This window comes from Festucalex cinctus, chromosome 1 (genome assembly GCF_051991245.1).
Source record: "Festucalex cinctus isolate MCC-2025b chromosome 1, RoL_Fcin_1.0, whole genome shotgun sequence".
In the NCBI taxonomy this organism is placed as follows: domain Eukaryota; kingdom Metazoa; phylum Chordata; class Actinopteri; order Syngnathiformes; family Syngnathidae; genus Festucalex; species Festucalex cinctus.
This window is the reverse complement of record NC_135411.1, coordinates 8,789,962-8,813,195: the sequence shown is the minus strand read 5'-3', so window position 1 is coordinate 8,813,195 and position 23,234 is coordinate 8,789,962. Positions and strand designations below refer to the sequence as shown.

At 38.0% G+C, this 23,234-nt stretch overlaps 2 protein-coding genes and 1 long non-coding RNA gene across 5 annotated transcripts in view; 1 reads left to right on the top strand and 2 right to left on the bottom strand.

Moving 5' to 3' along the window:
• Positions 1-4,608, bottom strand: part of kif2c (kinesin family member 2C) — a 16,207-nt gene extending 11,599 nt beyond the window's left edge. For both annotated transcript variants that reach the window (XM_077514808.1, XM_077514834.1), the window contains exon 1: positions 4,546-4,608. In XM_077514808.1, the coding sequence (XP_077370934.1) occupies positions 4,546-4,562 (17 nt within the window). In that variant the 5' untranslated portion in view covers positions 4,563-4,608. The remainder of the gene's footprint in view (positions 1-4,545) is intronic.
• Positions 4,215-23,234, top strand: LOC144014674 (uncharacterized). 2 transcript variants are annotated; one of them, XR_013282534.1, is made up of 4 exons: positions 4,274-4,361; positions 9,082-9,106; positions 19,051-19,249; positions 22,829-23,234. It is a non-coding gene; the product is annotated as an uncharacterized LOC144014674 (long non-coding RNA). The 2 variants fall into 2 exon arrangements; XR_013282535.1 differs by lacking the exon at positions 9,082-9,106 and having other exon boundaries at positions 4,215-4,361.
• Positions 21,356-23,234, bottom strand: part of ptch2 (patched 2) — a 53,144-nt gene continuing 51,265 nt past the window's right edge. The window contains exon 23 of the mRNA XM_077514740.1: positions 21,356-22,572. Coding sequence (XP_077370866.1) covers positions 22,538-22,572 — 35 coding nt within the window. The 3' untranslated portion in view covers positions 21,356-22,537. The remainder of the gene's footprint in view (positions 22,573-23,234) is intronic.

The following is a 23,234-nucleotide window of genomic DNA, read 5'->3' as shown; positions in this document are numbered from 1 at the left end:
TGTAAGGGGTTATTTAGATGACAAAAGATATTGACAAATCCAGTTTTGTTTTGTTTTTTGAATTGTCAAAGCAACTTTTTTTTTTAATCCATCTTAGATTATGGAGACTTGTTTTATATTCAGCTCAATGACTGACAAAGTTTGATTGTATGATTTCTCTGACCACTAATGGGGTAGAAAGGGGCCAGGTTAGTTTTCCGGGTTAGTAATCATTACAATGGCGCCACCTAGAGGCATGATATGAACAAAACAAAATTCTAACCCGCCATTTTCATCTTTAAAAAAAATGCTTATTAGATGTTTCCATGTAGTGAAATTATACTGAACAATCGTATTTGTACAATGACTGCAAATTTAAGGAGCATAATATTGAATCACAATATACAACTTATATGTTATATATCTATTGACATGTATAGTGTTGGTTGTATGTTCCTTTTTGCACATTATTTCAGTAGTAGTAGTAGTAGTAGTAGTAGTAATAATATGCGTAACAGTTACAGTATTAAACCTCCAATCACCAGTTTCTCAAGAACAGATAATGTTCCTGGGCCAATTTGACAGAGGACAAAATTATGAAAAAGTGTCAGAAATTAAAGTAAATCTCAATAAACCTTTTCTTTTGTCTATCATTGCTAGCTCAAATTACTGGTATGTGAAATGAACCATCTTCATTGATTACAAGATTATCATAACACAAAATTAACATGTAATATGTACCATGATTGTACAGTTTGTAATGATAACATTTGATCTTCGGTTTTGCAGTTTTTGTGAACATAATATTTCATGCTCAATAGTAATTGAAGCATCATTAATAAAACATCACCTGAGAAAAAAAAAGTAATAATTATGTTCCCTTTTGCACCTCAGTGCCAATTTTAGAAGCTTTAAGCCCTCACACTGCTCCAACTCATAGTCCAATGTGACAAATGACTCGACACAGGATCTGTTCGAGACAACCCACGCAGTAGAACGCAAACTAGCACCCACAAGCCACCAGTTGCCCATCACTGATCAAATGGAAGAGTGTTTGTTCTGACAGCATATCAGCATGAATGCGAGAGGATGTGAGTTGTGTGAGAGAATTTACGAAGTGTGGGAAATTGTTTCAGTTGTACTTGAGTGTTTCAATAGTGTGTGAGAGAGTATTTTAGAGAGTATATGTGACATTGTTTCAATAGTGTGATATGTATAACATGTGAGAGGATGTGAAGTGCGAGTGAGAATTTCAGCCATGTGGGAGAATGTTTCAGCTGTATCTTGAGTGTCTCAGTAATGTGCAAGAGAGCATTTCAGTAGATTGTACGAGGGCATTTGAAATAGTATGTGTGAATTTTTTTTTAGAATTGTGTGTGAGAGAGTGTTGTGGTACAGTCAAATGTGAGCAAAAATAAATTTAGGAGTGTGTGAAAGGATTTGAAAAAGACGTTTAGAAAGGTTATGAGCAGTGTGAGAACGCATTTCACTAGTGTGTCTCAGTTGGGAGTATGAAAGCATCTCTGTAGCGTGTGAGATCATTTCAGTAGTGTGTCTAAGCATTTCAGTAATGTCTGAGAGTGTTTCAGTAGTGAATGTAAGAGAAAAATAATAGTGTGGGTGAGAGCGTTTTAAGTTATGGGCGTTCTTTCAATAGTGAGTGAGAGTTTTTCAGTAGTATGTATAAGAGCGTTTCAGTAGTGTGTTGATAGTGCTTTAGTGGTGTGGGAATTTCAGTAGTATACATGCAAACATTTCAGAAGCGAATATAAGGGGAAAAATGTGAGTATTGTGTGTTATGAGGTATGAGTGTTGTTCAGTAGTGAGTGAGAGTTTTTCAGTAGTACGTATTATGAGAGCGTTTCAGTAGTGTGTTGATAGTGCTTTAGTGGTGTGGGAATTTCAGTAGTATGTATGAGAACATTTGAAAAGCGATTGTAGGGGGTAAAATGTGAGTATTGTGTGTTATGAGGTATGAGCGTTGTTTCAGTAGTAAGAGTGTTTCAGTAGTATGTATGAGAGTGTTTCAGTAGTGTGATGATAGTGCTTTAGTGGTGCGGGAATTTCAGTAGTGTGTATGTGAACATTTCAGAAGCGAATGTAAGGGGAAAAATGTCAGTATTGTGTGTTATGAGGTATGAGTGTTGTTTCAGTAGTGAGTGAGAGTTTTTCAGTAGTATGTATGTATGTCTGAGAGCGTTTCAGTTGTGTGTTGATAGTGCTTCAGTGGTGTGGGAACTTCAGTAGTATTTATGAGAACATTTCAGAAGCGAATGTAAGGGGGAAAAAATGTCAGTATTGTGTGTGAAAGCATTTTAGGTAAATATATGAGTGTTTCATTGGCATGTCCTGATAGTGTTTCAGTATTAAATATGAGAGCGCCCTTGAACCCTACATTCTCCACAATTGAAAAGTTTGCATGACTCACATGAACAGAGTGCAGGTAACCGAAATGTGCCCCCCATTTAATTCCGTGTCTCACTCCCCGCATGACATCAACAAGCAAGGCCAGCTGGAGAATGACCCATAATTCAGCTCGGCCTTGCCTTCAGCGTCCCATTTTCCCTCTTTGTTTTCCAGCCCCCCGCAAGCCTAAACACTCCTTTGTGTCCACTCCCTCTCAGACCCCCTACTAACTATACACAAGCAGGTATGTGTACACATTTCCCGCAAGTGGCGCTGACATATGACATATCAAAGGTTTATAAACAGCTTGGTGCACCCCCCCAACCCCCTTTTCCTCCCCTCAGCAAAGGATGAAAAATAAACAGATCTCTGTGGGCTCGGACCATTTGGTGGGTCTCGCCTGCGGATGACTGGGTGGCCCAGGGCTGCTCGGTGTGAGGCCTGGGATGGAGCCACAACTGTTTCCTGTGAGCTGCCCAACCCCCACTGCCTCTCCACAACTGCCGCGGTGGGTGGCATTCCCCCCCCACCCCCACCCGGACCCTCAGGCCCCTTCTCCCCAAACCTCACCCCACCCTCCAGTGCTCTCCTCTTATGCTCCTCCTCCTTTTTTTTTTTTTTTAATTTAATTTTATTTTTTTTATACTTCCCATCCGCAAGCTCACAGCCACTAACATGCCCCCTAGTGGCTATATGGAACAATGGTTTTAAAAACCGTTTGTACCAAGTACTGAGTTGTTCTTAAAAAAATAAATAAATAAATAAATAAAAATGACTGCACTGTCCAATGCAAGGTTTTGGATTATTCATTTTAGTCATTTTTTATTTTTTATTTATTATTATTATTATTTTTAATTCAATTAACTTTTAGAGCAAGTTTTTATGAGTTGGATTTTTTTTTTTTTGAAAATGGTTCATTTTAGTTTCGTCTTTCTTAATTTTAGCATTAGTTTTAGTTTTAAAAATACAGGTCTGTCACAGAAAATTGGGATATTGTGATAGTCCATTATTTTCTGTAATGTAATTAAATAAGCAAAAATGCCATACATTCTGGATTCATTACAAATCAACTGAAATATTGCAAGCCTTTTATTATTTTTAATATTGCTGATTATGGCTTACTGCTTAATTAAGAAAACTCAAATATCCTATCTCAAAATATTAGATTATTTCCTTAGACCAAGTAAAAAAAACAAAAAAGCAATATTAAAACAATAAAAGGCTTGCAATATTTCAGTTGATTTGTAATGAATCCAGAATGTATGGCATTTTTGCTTATTTAATTGCATTACAGAAAATAATGGACTTTATCACAATATTCTAATTTTCTGAGACAGTCCTGTATGTGTCTTTGTAGAGTGCAATAATTACAACAATAATAATAATAATAATAATAATAATAATAATAATAATAATAATAATAATAATAGAGATCAAACTACCAAACTGTTTGACTTTACAGCAATACCGAAATAAATTTACTTAAAATAAACCCCGAAATAGGATGTTAAATGAACAAAGAAATAGTTGCTAACGTAACGGAACTGCAGGCAGTGATTCTTTCGCATACCACTTGATCAGTTCTGTTCAACAAAACTTTAAAATGGCGCATTACAGAAAGATGCTTTACAACCATAGATAGAGGTAAATTTGTGTGCAGATTAATATCTGCTTAATAAATGTGGTTAATCGACTCATTGCTCATCATGGCTCTAAGACCTTTGAAAAAGAGTTTGGGTAAGATGACGTAACATAGGCGTTTTCTTTTATTGAGGCATTAAAGGCTTTTTGGACGGTCGGCGGTGACCGCTGACTTTGATGTGCCCGCTCGATGACAGTGGAATCAATTAGCAATTGTATTATATGAAATGAGTGATTAAACATGGTGTGTTGATGTGAGCGTGTAACAGTACATGATTGCGATATAAGGTCAAATGCCAACTTGACTGAAGCGGTGTTTGGGGAAGTCAAGCAAGGTATTTGTTTTTTTTTTTTACTGATTTTCTGAAAAGTTATTAGGTTGATACAGTACTGTATCAACAAAAATTAGCCCGGCCGTTTGATGTATTTTATTTTTTATTTGTTATTTTTTTGGAAGGGGGGGGGGCACTATTTAAAAATATCAATCATATATTAATCAAATTCTTCTAATCAACTTACTTCCCTTTTGTAGTCATTTTGTCTCTCCGTGCTCTTCTTAGACTTTTATAGTCTATATGCAGCCAGTCCTTATCCTTACTGCCTGGAATGCAGACTTGATTGGCTGAGTAAGGTCATGTGGGATGGTCTTAACCCGCATGTAATTGGTCTACGTTTCATCACTACCGTAAAACCTATAATGGCAATGTCACTTCAAATAGAAATGCCATGTAGCTTTATTTATTTTTCTGCTTCTAGGTCAATTCGCCAGTTTGTAGTTTTTAAAGATGAAGTCATCCTTAAACATCTCTTGACAATTATATGTTGTATGTAACCTCAGTAGTCTAAACATGACATTCTGATTGATTTTATATTTGATTATATATTTGAAATCCAGCCGTTTTAAATCCATCTCAGGGGGCGGCCATTTTGCCACTTACTGTCGGCTGATGATGACATCACAGTTGCTCAGGGCTCAGGCAATGACCAATCACAGCTCATCTGTTTTCTGAAGCTGATGTGATTGGTTGTGACCGGATACCTGAGCAACTGTGATGTCATTTTCACTAGACAAGTGGCAAAATGGCCGCCTTCTGATATTGATTAAAAAAACGCTGGATTTTGATGCTTAACTCGTATTCCACCAACGCAATATTAAGCAAAATGCCGTATTCAGTCTAGTGGGGCTGCATAGAACATATTATTGTCAAGCTTATTTTTTTTAGGGGTGTTGACTTCCCCTTTAAGTCTACCTTTCGCCCAAAGTCACCTAGGATTGACCCCAACTCACCTGTGACCCTGAATCGGATCTGCAGTATAGAACCTGGCTGGACGGATGAGTCTGGACGCCGTAATTGGGAATGCATCTGGCACACGTGTCAACGTCAACAGACACCCGGATTTCCAGGAAGGAAACAATCATTTTGATCCTCGATCCCAGCTGAGATTATCCTAATTAAGCCGACAGCAATCGAGAGCTCCTTTTACACTACATTTAAAAAAATGTCGTTTTTTTTTTTTTTTCTGTGTCGCGGTTCTGCATGAATGGCCCCAACATGGAATGGGGGCAAAGTTGTCCTGACAAGATTCCTGCCTATGGAGATAACGATCAGAGTCGAGAGATGTGATGTGAAGTTGAACGCCGTCCTGACACTCAATTCGCTGTCCCTGTTGAGTTGAAAATAGTTGTCGGATTTATTATACGTGATTCCGTTATGCATCTAACGAGAGATACTAACAGACCGACGATTTTAACATTTCCCTCAGTCAACAAAAGACAGATTATCAGATGTCCCATAAGGATAATCTTGAGTGGTGTGGGGTGTGCCGATCGGGATTGGACAGTTGTGACGTTTTGTATTTCAGTACATTATCGGGAGCGTTTCATTCAAGTGTGTGAGATTTGATATGTGAGATGAATTCAGTAGTGTGTATGAGAATGTTTCTGTAGTGTGTGAGAGCATTGATGCACGTGAGTATTCACCAAAGTGTGAGAACATTTCAGTAGTGTGTGTGTTTCAGTATTTTTATGTGAGAACTTTCATGTGTGAGAGTGTCTCAGTAGTCTCTATAGTCTAAAAGAAATGTAGTTTTACGTTTTTGTGAGCTGTGTCATTAGTGCATGTATGTGAAGAAATACTAGTAGTGTGTGAGAGCGTTTTAGTCCTTTGTATGAGAGCATTTCAGTAGGATGTATGTGACAGCTTTTCAAAGAGAATATGTCAGTAGTGCGTATGAGAGTATTTCTGTAGTGCATGCGTGACCGTTTGGTAAGTGTGAGATTCAGTATGTAATTATTTGAAAGCGTTTCAGTTGTGAATGAGAAAATTTTATTTTGGCGTGAGTATTTCAGTAGTCTGCATGAGCAAAATACATTTCATTAGTATGAGAGTATTACTGTAGGGCATACGTGAGTGTTTGGTAGGTGTGAGTTTTTCAGTATTTCATTATTTGAAAGCGTTTCAGTTGTGAATGAGAGAATTTTATTTTGGCGTGTGTTTCAGTAGTCCTGGATTGGCTGGCAACCAGTTCTGGGTGTACCACGCCTACTGCCCGAAGCCAGCTGGGATAGGCTCCAGCACCCCCCGCGAACCTTGTGAGGAAAAGCGGTTAAGAAAATGGATGGATGGATTTTTCAGTAGTCTGCATGAGCAAAATACATTTCATTCATTTCATGTGAGCATTTGAATAGTGTATGTGAGTGGGGAAAAAGAATCAGACTGTTTCACTTGTGTTTGACAATGTTTCAGTAGGTTGTATATGAGTGTTTCTGTAGTATGTGTGAGAGCATTCAGTTTTGTGTGTGAAAGTGCTTATATTTCAGTGGTGGTCATGACTGGTTCAGGAACGTGTGAGAGCATTTCAGTCGTATGTGTAAGACAGTTTCAGTTGTGTGTGAGTGATTCAGTAGTTTTTTGTGAGTGGTTCAGAAGTTCATAAACATTTCAATAGTATGTGTGAGTGTTTCAGTAGTGTATGTAAGAGAACATTTTAGTAGTATTGGTGAGAGCCTTTCAGTAGCATATGAGCAAAGAAGTTTGAGTGTTGCGACAATGTTTCAAAGTGTTTCAGTTGTGTGTGAGAGGTAACCTTGAATTACGCCCATGACGCTCTCTCGTTCAAAATGATGCTGCTATAGCCTATATAAAATCAAGCTCACTGAATCTCGCCGCCTGCACCCTACTTGTAGCCTCATTAGCGTCTGTATTGGCCACACGTGTAGCCGTGGCGCTCAGGTGGGATTTCACTGGAGCTCCAAGTAAGCACGTTATTAGTGTCACTTGAGCCATCCAGCATGTGTTTCCACTCGAGCTTCAAACCCCAAAGATGGATAAAAAAAAAAAAAAAGCTCACGAGCCTCCAGGTTTGAATTTCCGAGCGGACGAACCCGCGACATCCAGCCTACCGTACGGCCCGCGCTGACAAGATTTGAGTAGTAATCTTGCTAATGAGCTTACCCGGGGAGGAATGCGATGATTGGAAATGAGGCAGCCGGAGTGTTAGCTTGCGCTGGTGGTTTGACGTGATGGAAGGGGGTACTCTTGTATCTGTTGGCCCTGAATCTGACTGCTCCCCACACCGCACCGTTTTTTTTTCCATCTGCGAAAAGCATATTTTTTTTCCACTCAATGTAAAGAAAATTGGCCGAGGCCATGGCTCTGTTCCGCTTTGCAGGCTAAATAAACACACATGCATACATTATGTGAGCTCAACAAACTGACAAAACCACCCAGGAAGCTTGACGCTTGCACAGAGGAGCTGAAAAAGACATTTTGGACACTTCAGGCAAATACGAGTTTTGCCATTTTAGGACAATTTCAACTAATGTGTACTTATCACTGGTTAACAATGAACAAACTAGATTTAACAACACTAGCTAAAAGGCTAAAGTCAACCTTAAACATTTCTGACCAATATATTTTATATGTGACGTCACTAGTCAAACATGACATTCTGATTAAAATGACATTTGTGCAATAAAAGTTATGAAGCAAAATCCAGACATTTTTATCCATCTCAGGGGGCGGCCATTTTGCCACTTGCTGTCGACTGAAGATGACATCACTGTCGCTCAGGGCTCAGGCAACGCCCAAATCATACCTCACCTGTTTTGTGAAGCTGCGCTGTGATTGGTTGTTAACTGAGATCTGAGCAACTGTGATGTCATCTTCAGTACAGCAAGTGGCAAGATGGCGCCCCCGAGATGGATTAAAATTTTGCTAGTTAACTCATATTCCACTAATCCCAATATTAACCAGAACGCCATATTTAGACCTGCATAAAAGATATTGTCAAAAAATGGTTTTGGTTTGACATCTCCTTTAATTAAGTTCACTAGCTAGCTAGGTTACTAGCTTTGACTTTTTTTTGTTTGTTTTTTGTAGCATAGTTGCTCCATAATTTCTCTCACTACAATTAACTATGCCAGTGTGTCACAAAGTGAAAACAAACAACAAAACAAACAAAATATGCAAGAAACTCCAAGGACTAGCTAATTATGAGCAAATATATTGAATTTATCGCAGGTAGATCTGGCATCTTTGTGGGAGGACTTCATATTAATTTTACATTATTTATGGAATAATATTCAACAACGTGATTGGTAAATGATGGTTTGCACAGCTGTCGTTAGTGATTCTGATTCTGAACCCAAAAAAAAAAAAAATGGAGAAATGCGGAATGTCATATCGTTAGCCCAATAGCATAATTTCCTATGTCAGTGTTTGTTTGTTTTTTCTGTTAACATTTTCACAAAAGACAACAAAATAAACGTATGTCCAGTTGCTTCGATCCAACTTTTACCTTGATGGCTCAGAATATAAACACATAAAGAAGAAGAAGAAGAAGAAGAAGAAGAAGAAGAAGAAGAAGAAGAAGAAGAAGAAGAAGAAGGAAAAAAACAAAAAACAAAAACGTGTGTAGTGCGTATAGTGTTTCTTTACAAAGCAACATTGCCAACTATTTGGCCTGGCATGCATATTGCAGTGTTTTAGGTTTGCTTTGACTGAATCTGTTTGTGAAAGTTTTCAAAAACTAAACCTGTTTTTTTGTCACCAGCAGGGGGAAGTAATGCTACGGAGAGGTGAGTTAACCTGACAGGCTTTAAAAAAAAAGAAAAAAGAAAAAAAGAATTAGAACAGAAGTGTAGGCCTTCTCCCCAAAGTGTCTTTTTTAGACTGAAGCAGATCATTGGAGGGTCTTTGTTGATTTATTGATTCATGACTGAACTTAGTGTGCGTCCAAGCAGCTGAACTGAGCAAATACAGCCGCATGCCTGGAACCTTCTCTCATTAGAGCACATTAGTATTGGCGGCACACGCTGAAATGCGCCCATTTTGCTTCCAAGAGCATCATTAGAGAAAAGCTGCCATGCAGACTAAACTTACTCTTCAAACACATCAGTTTCAACAAGAAGCCTGTTCACCTTTTGAGCTCGGCCATCGAAACCGCCAGGCACGCCAGCGGCCACCTACTGTACGTTTGCCCAGCTGGCGAATTTGATCCGTTTCTTCGGGTCTAATTTTGTTTATTTATTAGGTCTGTGCAGCGAAAGTGTGGTGAGAGTAGCACACACAGCTGCACGGCACCACAGGGACGGCCTGTGTGCTCTCCTCTGGCAGCAACAATTTAACATCCAAGCTATTTATTTATGACATTAATAAAATAACTTTACTACGGAAGAAGGATAATTGCTCATTAGCCTTTTTTTTACATTGTTTGACTGCCTCACAGCTTTAACTACTTAACAATAGCACTGATATTGGAATCATTTTATCTATTAAAACACAGCCTGGGGTTATCGTTTTCAAGGGAACTAATAAAAATGAAGATGTGTGCAATAAAGTAGACACACAACTGCATTCATTCACTGGCTAATCATCAGCTAGCTAAGCTCGCAAGTTGAGCAAGACACCACGTAATGTTCAAGGTGATAAAGCGGACAAACAGCTTTTACAACGGACTAATTATCTACTAGTTAGCGCAAAAGGTAAAAGCTGACTTGTAAGTTGGCTAGCTAGCTAGCTGGCTTCATTAATTACTTTTATTATCGTCTAAGCAGGATATTTGGAAGCTAATAAAGTGTTCTCTCTAACTAGAAAGCAACTAGCTAACTAGCGTGATAGCTTTAACAATTTGTTTTCCTGGTATATTTCCTGAAAAGTTTTTTACTCACCAATTTAAACATGCAAGAAAGTTCAAACAACTACATTAACCGACTTAGTTACGACTAACGATATAGTAGGCTATAAAAGGCAAACAAGCTGGCTCGGTAATAGGTCCAACAATATGTTTTTCTCTCTCACATAGCTTTATATACATAACAACACTGAATTATGATGATTTTATCATTAATAATATATGGGATGCTTGTTTTCAAAGAACTGTATAAAAGTTCTAACAAGCTAATAGGACGACTAGCATGTTGGGTAATTAGCTAGCCAGCTAGATTCAACATTGTTTCCTTCTCTTCCACAGTTTTAACAACAACGCTAATATAGGAATGATTCTATCTTTAAAAATACCAATTTTGTTACACCAAGAAACTCTTATAAAGGTTGATGTTATCAAGAGGACACAACTACTTTTATTGACTGATTAATCATCACACTAGCTGGGTGGAACGCTAACAATCACACTGGCTAATGACAACCTAAACAGTTTTAACAATATGTTTGTAATCAAACTAAAGAATATAGTTGTTGGTGTACTACCGTATTTTGATTCCCATTCCATTTTGAATAATGTGTCATTTGAATTTGGCCAATTTCGACATATAAAACACGCTAAATGCTGCTATAGCAGGCTTTTGTATAAACTCTGAAGTGAGCGCCAACTGGAACCGCAACCTAAACATAGCACTAGAACGTGTTAGTGTGTGTGTTTTTTTTTTTAATTAATTCTTTAAACACATGGCTATAACATTTTTCCTCCCTTTTTTTTTTTTTTTTTTTTTTTATATTAGTGACCACAGCAGAAGGGCCATCTGTTTGCCGGCATAGTGATAGGTGCAACATGTGGCCCCAAAAAAGTCAACCTACACTCACATCGTAGGTTTTTATAGCCCTCCCACCACACCACAGTGAAGTGAGGCGAGAGAGAGAGAGAGAGAGAGAGAGAGAGAGAGAGAGAGAGAGAGAGAGAGACATAGAGGGAGACAGAGTATCAAGTCTCATTCAACTGTTGATACATTTATTTTTTTGTATTAGATTGTTTAATATTCAATGTTTTAAATCGCCTAACTTCTCTCTAAGCAAGCAAACATTTGGAAACACGCTGACTTGTTTTGCAAACTAAGCGAGTCATATTTACGACTGTTACTGTTCTTTTTAACGAACAAGGCTTGAAATGTACAAATGACCTCATAAACAATTTGAAATTGTGTTTGTTATGTTCGTGCCAGACTCGTTAAATCCAAATATCAACGATGGCTTACAGAACATGGCTTTATTTTATTGTCGCGTATCAAACAAAACATCCACATGTCACATTTAATATTTTTCATTACAGTCACTGGCGAGCTGGATCCTACGTGTTTGACTTTCGAGCTGTTGCTTGGTCTTTTTTTTTTTTTTTTTTTTTGCTTTATGTTGCAAGCCAAAATTGGAGTTCTAAGTAATAAACGAGCCATGGAGATGAAGATGGATTGATATTTACGAATAAGAATATACATTGAATTAAGAGCTTAGTTATACAAAAAATTTAACTCATAAGTCAAGGCACCATTTTAGCATTTAAGTTAGGGATTGAACGATTTAGAAAAATATTCTAATTGTATTCCCCCACCCCCCACCCCCCTCAATATTGCAATTGAGGCGTCAAATCAAAAATTTTATTTACAAAAATATGTTCTATGCGCTCCAACTAGTTTAAACACGCTACTATATTCTCATTAATATTGTGTTTGTAAGCAAAATCTACACATTTGTATCCGTCTCTGTGGGCGGCCATTTTGCCACTTGCTGTCGACTGAAAATGACATCACAGTGCCAAAGGGGTCAGCTTGCAAATGTCACATGACCGAACCCAGAAAAACGGGGTGAGCCGTGACGGTCGCTAATAATGATAATAATAATAATTTGGCACCATCTGGCTTCTTATTACCAAGCAACTATGTTGAACTAAGAGGAGGAGCTTCAATTAGTCAGGCCACCGTCTTGTCTTCCTTCCATATTTATAAACGAATACTTATTTTGTCCTAGAGTGTCAAAATATTTTGGTTAAAGTGATGGTGAGGAACAAAAGAAGCCACGCTGAGAGCGTCAAAGAGAATTTTTGGTTTGTCATCAAAGATGTCACCACAGCTTACAGTGATACTCACACGCACATGGCTCGAGCGTGTCTTTTCGTGGGCAAAACGCACGCTGATGCATGGTGTCAATTAACAGTTTTGCCCAAACCAGCACAATGGAGCCCCATCGCTACATGGCCTGGCCCGGTCCACCTCCTCTTCCTCCTCCTCCTCCTCCTCCTCCTCGCCACATGAAATGTGTGTATGCCAGCCTAGCGCCGAGCCTTAATTAGCTTTTACTAGCCCATTTGGATGTGTTTAGCTTTGCTCTCCTTCACCACACGGGGGGGTTCAGCGACCCCTCCATATTATTACACTATGGCTGCAATTTAAACTTTAGTAACACTTACAGACCCCTAAACTATAAAGAGAATGCAGTACAGTAATCTAACCATCTAACCACCAGTAATCTAACTATCTTAACAACCGACCAGTATCAAACGTACTTGTTTTTTTTTTTTTTTTAGCAAGATTTTAGGAAAAAAATAGTTTTTAATCATCTTAACAGACTTTTTAGCGTATGTTAATATTTTTGAAAAGCATCAATCTGGTTTTCAGATGAACCAAAGCAGTCCAAGACCGCCCTTGTCAAAATTTGAATAGGTCATCTTGACCACCAGAAATTGATGGAGTTGATTCTGATTGGTTCATGCTGACCACGGCATTCTTTTAAACAGACTTAAATATCTGATGCGGCTGAGAAAGTTTTTTTTTTTTTTTTTTGTAAATCCCACCTCACTGACAGAACTTTGTAAGTTTGGATCCTTGTTCCTTACAAGTCTATGCAATAACGTATGGTGTGCCTCAAGGTTCAATATTAGGCCCTTTATTGTTCAAATTGTATATGCTCCCCTTCACATTGTTATGCTGATGATGCAGCATACGACTGTTTATCTCTGTGTCTACTGATGACGCAAGTCCATTGGATGCTTTTTTGAGAGAGCAAGAGCAAAAAGAGTTTTTTTTTTTTTTTTACCAAATAGCTTTTTACAAGGGGTGTTAGGCGATTAATTTTTTTAATCGTAATTAATTGCAAGACTTCACGATTGATCGCAAATTTTATATCTGTTCTAAATGCACAATAAAATATTCTTTCTCTAAGTTTACATCCTCTTGTTAACATATAAGTGGGGGAAAATGTTAAACTAATAGAAATATGGCTGCATCTTTTAGTCATTGGGACAGTAATTTCATAATAATTAATAAAATTGAGTTAAAATTAAAACGATGTACTATACTGTAAACAAAAACAAACACAAAAAAAACGAGTGTGATATTGATTGGTGTTGAGGTCATTTTTCTGCCACTAGATGGCATAATTACATTTGTAAGACATTGACGACAGCCCAGTGCATTTTTTTTTCATATTAAGAGCTATCTAATCTTTAACATGAAGTAAACTTGTAAAATTCTGCACATTTTTAAAATTGTAAAATGCAACTTGACCCCAGTCTCCACAAATGTATGCATTATTATTAAATTTATTACTGCAAAATTTTGACGTGGACATGTCGGCTACATTGTAAGAGGCGGTCAATAATAAATTTAGTGGCCTTAAAGGATCTTTAAATTAACACACTGATTTTGACACCCGTACTTTTTCCAAATGAAACACCTCATCATAAGTAAGAAACCGTAAACCCCCCTCAGATTGCTGTACTGAAAATGGACTATTTGTTTCTGTAGTGTGTGAGAGTGCTTCAGTAGTCTGCATGCAAGCATTTCAGAAGTTATGTGTGAGAAGTAATCGTGAATTTTGTCCTAGAGGGTCCCTCATAGCGGGGTCCCCCACTCTCTGTCTCTCATGCACACAAATGATCCAGCATCAGGTCTGACCCTCGGAGTGTTATGGTTTGAACTAAACAAGGCGCTTCTAAACACTGAGGCCCTCTCATAGTTAGATTCTTCTGTAAACAGCCCGGCACAGAATGAATCAATTAAAAGGGCATTACGCCGCTTCCTGTTTATTTAAAACATGTTTACTCTGCGCCGGCCCTCCCGCCTGTCTACATGATTGCCGGATTCCTCCTCCTCCTCCTCCTCCTCCGTGCAGTCAAGGTATATCCACACGCAGCACATATATACATAGGATGAAGATTGCAAACACATTTGTTATCCTGATTTCAGTATATATTGATTTCACTTCTTCCTCTGATGATTAGAAGGGCTGGCGAGGGTGCAATCACAAGGGCGGAAAAACAAACGAGGGAATTTTATGATTGAGCGGTTGAAGGTGTAAAATCAAAAAGAGCAGAAAAGTTGAGCTGCAATGTGATGAAGTAGGACCGAAAAAAGCCACAATGTTGTGGACTCTTGACTCTGTACTGTTGCCCAACTTTTACTGAGACAAGGCTCATATTTTGCATTCGGAAAACTCACATGGGACACCATCAAACAAAAATGTCACAAAAAGTGGATACACAGGTCAATTATCTACTTTCTGTAGTGAAAAACATTTAATTCTTCTCCCTGTCATGATACATTCCTGGCACCGATATTACAGTCATATGCAAGTTATGGCTATAATAATTGATTCACAACCATTGTAATGGAGTTCATCAGGTGTGTCGAAAAATTTCCAATTTCACTTAAATTGGTCCGAAAATTATTCTTTGTTTACTATAAAGAATGTTTGTTTGTTGTACATCTCTATGCCAGAGATGTATCTTTTTTTATAGATATTTTTAAGAAAATTATATATGTGATAACATAAAACAATTCTTGAATCATACCGATACAAATAACTTTTATTGTAAGTTCTTCTTTTTCCACTAAATTATTGAGCATAACTTCACTGATCAATGTTAGCATAGTCCAGGTGCTAATTTAGCTTAGTTTTAATTAGCTATTAACAAAACAGCATTAGTAGCAATTTGCTTATCTTAGGCTCTATTTTAGTTCAGTATTAGCTTTTTTTCCCACAAGAGTAAAAAAATAAAATAAAAAAATAATAATAAATGTGCACTGAGTTTTTGACTGTAGTCGCAAGCTAATGTTGCTGTTTAGCACGTTAGCATCAAAGAACATGGCTAGCTTGTCAGAGTCTCCATTTGTAACTGTTGTGAAAAGTAGGTTAATTGCTGAGCCAGTTTTACGTCAAGTACGCGTTACCTAATGGAAAAGAATCGTGTAAAATAGACTTTATAGTCAATGAGATTAATATATCAACAATTCGTCACAAATGAAAATGGCGGCCAACTTGGTTCGAGGAAACTCTCCACTCAATGAAAAGCACTGGACTCTGGATCGTTGTAATTTGACTTACGAGGATTATTTTGATTTCAAAATGTGATGAAATGCCGTTTGACTATAATAACAATCTGCCTGGTTTGTAAGCTAGTCACAGGCAAAAGCAACACAATACCCCGTTTGTTTTCAAAGAGTAAAAGGAAGCATTTGCATTGTGTTGTATTGCGGAAATATCAGACATGGCCGGATGTTCGGAATGATCAGTTCTGACTCTTTCATTGTTAAGGGGAAAGCTGATGTATTGAGTTTTTGACTTTTGAGTTGCAAGCTAACGTTGCTCTTACCATGTTAGCATCACAGAGCATTTGCTAGCTTGGTCGAGACTCCATGTTGTGAAAAGTAATTGTTGACTAAACAAAGTGTTTTCTTGACCTAAATTGTGAAAAGTCATGTAAAATATACTTGATAATCAACAAAATTAATATATTCAGACTCCTTCTATACTTGAAGGGAAAGCTGATGTTAAAAAAGAATGTGTGGTATGTCACCCTCAAGTCTGCTTCCTTGCTGGCTTTTCTTTCCAATTCCTCCATTCTTCTTCTTTCATGCTGCTTGCTTAGTGCAAAAGTACTCACACACACACGCACGCACGCACACGCACGCTGCTGCATGTGTTTCAACACACTCCTAAACACACACTTTTCTTTCCTAATCAGCCCTATTGAATAGAGAGCCAACAATGGCCGCTCATCCTCAGGCCACCCACTCAGCAGTGCGCGCGCACACACACATGCGCACGCGCGCAGCATCAACAGATCACAAGTTCACTCTTTTGTTCACCTCACCTTCGCAAAGGTCAGCAGTGTTATCTGCAATATCGGCCCACACGCATTTTATGTTCCGATGTGATGCATCGCACGCTAACAGAAAAACACAGTACATGCTTTTTAGAGTAACTGAAGGGAGGAAGGAAGTGAGGGTAGATGATGGTACAAAAGGTAGAAGGTAGGAAAGAAGGAAGAGAGAAAGGAAGGGTTATGCAAGCAAGGAAGAAAGGAGAGAAGGGAGGGAGGAAGAATGGAACAAATGAGGGAAGGAAGGTCCAATGGAAGGAAGGATGAATGCAATGTAAGAAGGGAGGAAGAAAAAAAGGTTTCGGAGGAAGGAAGTGATGAAAGAAGGATGGAAGGGAGGGAGAAAGGACACAAGGAAGGAAGGAAGACAAGGAAATGCAAGGAGCAAGAAAAGAGAGTAGCAGGGAAGGAAGTAGGAAGGAAAGGTGATAGAAGGAAAGGAAGGAAACAAAGATTTGATGAACAGACGCAAGGAAGGAATGAATGGCAGAAAGGATGAAAGAAGGATGTACGATAAAAAGGAGGATGTACACAAGGAAAGAAAGGAAGACGGAGGGGAGGAAGCAATTATGATGGAAAGGATGGGCGCAAGGAACGAAACAAGGCGTATGAAAGGAAGGCGGAAGGATTTGGGACGGATTGAAGGATAAAGCATGGAGGGAATGAAAAAACAGGGATGGTGTGACGCGAAGGAAGGATAAAAGGGAATTAGGAAGGAAGGAAAGGTTGTTTGGATGGAGCAAAAGGGATTGATTGAAGACGGGGGAGGGGGGGGGAGATGAAGATAGGAGTGAAGGAAGGAAAGAAGGAAGGAAAGAAATAATGTGCAAGGATGGAAACGGATGTATGAAAGGAAGGAATGACGGCGTCATTTCTGGGTCACGTTTGAGTTCATGACCTGTTAAGTTTGGGTTCATGACCGTGAGGTCAAGTGTCTGTTATGTACTGATGTAACAAGTTTTCTGTTTTGAACTGAAGTAACAGCATCTAGTTTCAACTGGTTTTAGACTATGTGATGTTATGTGATGTCAAGAGCTTCGTGATGTCAATCTTTAATCATTTACTTAGTCACAACTAGGGATGGGCGAGTACCGATGCCAGGTATCGGTATCGGGCCGATACCAGCCTTTTTTTTCAAGTACTCGAGTACTCGTGACGCAGACGAGTACAAGCGAGCGATGGCAGAGGGGGAAGACGTTAACACATTCATTGCCAGACCAGCAAAAAATGCATCATTTGCATCGTCTTTTTCCGTCAATGGCAGTGAATGAGTTAAGTGAGTCCTCCAGGCACGTACGTGGCGCTAGCTTGCAGCAGTTTTTCACCAAAACTTCACCAGTTTGGAAATACTTCAAAATTGTGAATCTTAAACTAAAAGAGCATTTTTGTGTTTTATTTTGAGCATTAAGACTATTCAAGAGTGACTGTGCTGTTTTTTTTTTTTTTTTTGTCAAAATTAAAGGAAATATATTTGGTTAAAAATATCTTTTAGTGATTTTTTTTATTTGTCAAAATGTACTACTGGTATCGGCAGTTGGTATTGGTATTGGTGAGTACTGAGGGTCTGAGTATCAGTATCGGTATCGGTCTGAAAAAAAGTGGTATCGAACATCCCTAGTCACAACCAATCAGATCGATTCCCTGTGTGTACCAGCGGTCTGACAAGTGTGTGTGTTTGTCGGATTATTACCACTGTTCCTCTGTGCAACTCTCGTTGTTTCTCGTCGAGTCAAGTTATGTGAACAAATAGTTAAAATCTTATTTGTGTCTGCGCTTTGGCATCCAACCAACTCCAGAACCTAACAGACGCATTTATGGTGGAAGGAAGCAGAGGAAGGAAAGAAAAAAGTATGATATGAAGGTAAGGAACAATAAAATGTGATGGAACCAGAATTGAAGGAAGGAGGGAATGAACATAATAAGGAAGGAAGGAAAGAAGGCAAGAGGAAAGGAAGGTAGAAAAGGATGTACTGAAGGAAGGATGGAAACAACAATGTGTGAAAGGAACTCGGGAAGGAATGGAGAAATGTAGGGAGAGATGGAAACAAGGAAGGAAGGAAGGAAGGAAGGAAGGAATGAAACAAGGATGGTATGGATGGAAAGAATGCTAGATGAGGAATTTAGATGGATGAATGAAGGAAGGAAAGAAGAATGGATGTCTGATAGAATGATGGAAAGAAGGAAACGAGGATGTATGAAAGGAAGAAATGGAGAAAGGATGGAAACAATGACGAGCGAAAGGAAGGAAGACAGGATGGATGGATGGATGGATGGATGGATGGATGGAAGGAATGTAAGAAGGACGATAAGTCGGAATGAATGAATGAAGTAAAGGGATGTATGAAAAGAAGGAAGGATGGGAAGGAGGATGAAATCCATCCGTCTCTCTCATTTTCCGGGGATTTCATTCATGCTGCATTCATGACTGATGAGAAATATGAAATTTTAGTAATAATAATTTCAGTTTGAAACAAAAAACATGGCTGATAACCTTTACGAGGGCACCATTATCGCATTATTCCGACATAAAAAAAAACACACAAAAAAAAGATTTGAACAGAACTACTCAACTAGAACTTCGAGTTATGACGATTGTGAATTCCCAGGTTTCTTGAACGCTGCATTAAAGCCTATTAATTCACATTCATAGTCTGTGTAAGAGGCACAAATGTCTTTCTTGATTTGTTTTGACAGTCGACAGCCGGCAACACATGACTGGCACCTCCAGGCAGAACCAAATAATGTATCGATATCAAAAGGACGCTCGCTTCAATAAGACGTGGCCGCGTTTGCTTCACGCGTCGGATGACGATGACGCTATCAGATGCAGACAAATGTTTGCTGTTGTACGAGAAGGACAGGAATTTACAGCCTCAACCTTTCATCTACACAGGTGGGCCCAGTGTATGTGTGTGTGTGCGCGTGCGTACACATGGTTGTATATTTATGTATGAGGAAGGAAAGGATGGAAGAGGTTTTGCGTATGGTTCAAATTTAGCCTGATTGTGTTTGTGTGTGTTCCCATTGCGGAGGGTCTCAAGTGGGATAGTGTGAATAAGCATCAAGGATGAAAGGTTGTCAAACAAAAAGTGAGTCAATTTGCACATTTAAACGCTTGACACAAACCCACTCACTGGCTTTTGTGAGCGAGCAAATGGAATATACAGTTTGTTTCTTAACCATTTTCTTCTTCTTCTTTTATTTTTTTTGCAAATAAAACGAAAACCTCTACATTTTGAATTACAGTTAGAAAGCAACACATTAAAACCGTTAAATTTGGCAACAATCAGGCCAGTATAATAAACTATATCACATTATATGTATATATATTTTTAGAAAATAATATTCCAACATATTCTACTTTTCCCCGACAAACAGAAGTAAAAGTAAGAAATTCAGTTTCTTGTAGATTAAAAGTGACTAATTAGCATTTCTTAACCAACAAAGACACGGCAAGAAACTAAAGATCATTTTAGCCTGGAGGCTAATTCTAACTTGAACTTTTTCTACACAAACAGGGAAGTTAAGTAGGTAAATTTCAGTTTCTGTATGTTAAGTGACTAATTAGCATTCCTTAACCCACAAAGATATGGTAAGAAACTAAAAAGGCTAAATAAATGAGCATAAATACTGCATTGAGGGTTGGTCTGGACGCTAGTAAGTGCTAAGTGCTAACTTACTTGTACTTTTCCACACAAACAGGGAAGTAAAAAATTGAATTTTTAGTTTCTGTATGTTAAAAGTGACTAATTAGCATTCATTAACCAACAAAGACATTGTAAGAAACTAAAAAGGCTAAATAAATGAACATAAATACTGTTGTGAGGGTTGGTCTGGACGCTAGTAAGTGCTAAGTGATGACTTACTTGTACTTTTCCACCCAAACAGAGAAGTAAAAGTTGGAATTTTTAGTTTCTGTATGTTAAAAGTGACTAATTAGCATTTCTTAACCAAAAAAGGACATAGCAATAAGCTAAATAAGCTACACCAAGGAACATGTTATGAGCATATTAGTCTGGATGCGAGTGCTAACTTGTACTTTTTCAAACAGAGGAGGGGGAAATTTCAGTTTCTGTATGTTAAAAGTGACTAATCAGCATTCATTAACTAAAAAAAAAGGACGTATAGCAATAAACTAAAGAAGCTATACCAAGGAACATGTTATGAGCATTAGTGTGGATGCTAGTGCTCACTTGCACTTTTTCACACAGAGAAGTAAACTCACAAAATTTCAGTTTCTGTATGTTAAAAGTGACTAATTAGCATTTCTTAACCAACAAAGGACATGGTAAGAAACGAAAGAGGCTACATAAATGAATATACTCTACACACAGTAATGAGCATTAGCCTGGATACTAGTGCTAACTGGTCCACCAGTATACACCAAACGAGGTACAGTAATGCAGTGTTGCCATGTCGTTGGCCTAATCGCATAATTTCCTGATTCGTCTAATTGAATGACTTGTTTTTGTGTTGATTTTTATCACTTGTGCTGCGGGCCACTTAACGTGATTGCATAATTGCCCAAGTCCATTTTGAAAGTTAGCAACAAATTCAACAAACAGGAAGGGTTCAGTTGTCTCCATTTATGACTGACATTACTATAATATAATACTATTACTGTCATAAAAATATGAAATGGTAAAATTTTGTCGGGGTTCATTATTTACCTACCACATACAGCATAGTAGCAGAATATTAGCTTAATTTAAATAACACGTTAATACTTTACTACTGAAAACCAAGAAATGGCAAAGACACATGGAACTTTTTTTTTTTTTCATTGAATTTATTTTTGTTAGTTAATTTTCTATAGCAGGTGAGAGAACATCGCGGTCACACGAGGGGTTTCTTGAGCATAGTTTTCAGAAGTCACAGTGTTTTAGACATGGACAATGACAAAGGAGGGGCAACGACGCAAGAAACAAGGTGTCGTGTCAAAGTGACACCTTCGTGCTTCATCAACTGCCCCAACACGACAACAAAAACATAATAATGAACCCCCCCCCCCCTCCCCCTTTCCTAAATGCAAACAAAAAGAAAATCAAACTCAGCAACAAATAGATATATTTATATATAATATATATTTACTCTTTAAAAATAGAACTTCAGTCTAAATACTAACATCTGTACAAACTACAAAAATAAAATTTTAATATAAATAATTTATATGGCATGACATTTACATTTTTGTTTTTAAACTACAAACAATGCACGAGCGTCCCCTCGACCTCCTCCCTAGTATAAACTCCTCCAGCCAAAGGTGGTTATGTAGGATGACATTTTTTTTCTTTTTAATCCACAACTGCACAGTAGCTACTCAACATTTTCTTTCTTTCTTCTTCTTCTTCTTCTTTTTTTAAACAAAATAAACCAAAGCTGCCACTTGAAAAATACAGAAAAGATCTTCCCTGCAAATGACACTGGCAGTGATGAGACAATTTCTGTCATGTAAGAACTGGGGAAAAAAAAACAACAACCAGAAAAACAAAACAAAAAAATCAGAGCTGCTGTAAAATGTGAATAATAGCTTATAGGTAACTCCAAAAATCGAAAAGACTCCCTTATAGTTCCCATTGTGTTAAATGTGAGGCGCAGCCACAAATAAGCAAACCTTCAAGTAGACAAAACTGCAAAGGACTTAATACTGAGCTCTGGATGCTGCATTGACAATCGCGATTGAAGGCACATTGTTCAGAAATCTGTTAGATCTCACAGTACAATATTATATTTTATGTATGTGTCTGTGTGGCTTTAAGAGGGAGGAAGAGGGGCTACTGCATTTTTTTTTAAGGCAAATCACTTAAAATGACTTTATGTAGCAGCAAAAAACAACAACATAATAATACAAATAGAAATAAAACACTGACCATGTATGTTCAATAGCCTAATATCTTAATAGGATCTCACTCTGTGTGGACACTTTTGTACATATAGCACATTATTATTCTCATTCTATACACTATGCAGGGGGCCAAGAAAATAAAACAAAACTTCCCCACCACAAAAAAACTTGTACACGAGTATACCCATAGTTATACAGTACTTTTTTTTTAAATAGCTTCCCTCTTTTTTTTTTAGTATTAAAATATATACTCATAGATTTACATAATGTCCTTCAAATAAATCCTATGTGACGTCAATGTAGAGTTTCCAGAAGACGACGAGCGTCCGGAGGATTCTAGCACTCTTTGGCCGTCTGGATTCTCGACCCGCCTGAAAAAACACGAGAGAAGAGTCACAGTTAGATTTTTTGGAAAGGTTTATCTTCGCTGTCTATGTCAGGGACGTATAGTGACAAGCAGAAAAATTAAATGGTTGTCCACTAGATGGCAGTAGGTTCCATTGGTGGTATGTCGTGAGATTTTTTTTAACTCATTTACTCCCAATAACGTGTAAATACGTTTTTTTTAATGGTCTAAGTGTCCCAAAGACGTATTTATATGTTTTTTTTTTTGTTTTTTTTTTACAGAAGGCAAGGCAAGGCAAGGCAAGGCAAGGCAGAAGGCATACAGAAGGCTTTGATGCAGCCTCTCAACTGCAAAGAACGGTTGCAGAAATGGTAGTTATTACACAAACGGCCAGCAGGTGGCAGCAGAGCAAAGGAGATCAACCAGGGCCATGTAGAAAAAAAGCTCAATTACTTACAATTTTGAATAGATTTGTGAAAACTGATGAAACAGCTCTCTTCTAATGCTAATTGCTGCAAAATGGTAACAGATAAGAAACATACTTTTTTTTTTCCTGATGAAAGAGGAGACTTTAATCTTTCTTTTGATAGGTTCCATGCTTTTATAGCAATAGAACACAATATTCTGTGGGCCATGCAAAATCAGTCAAAATCCAGTAAAACAGCGAACGGGATTGCTTCTGTGAAA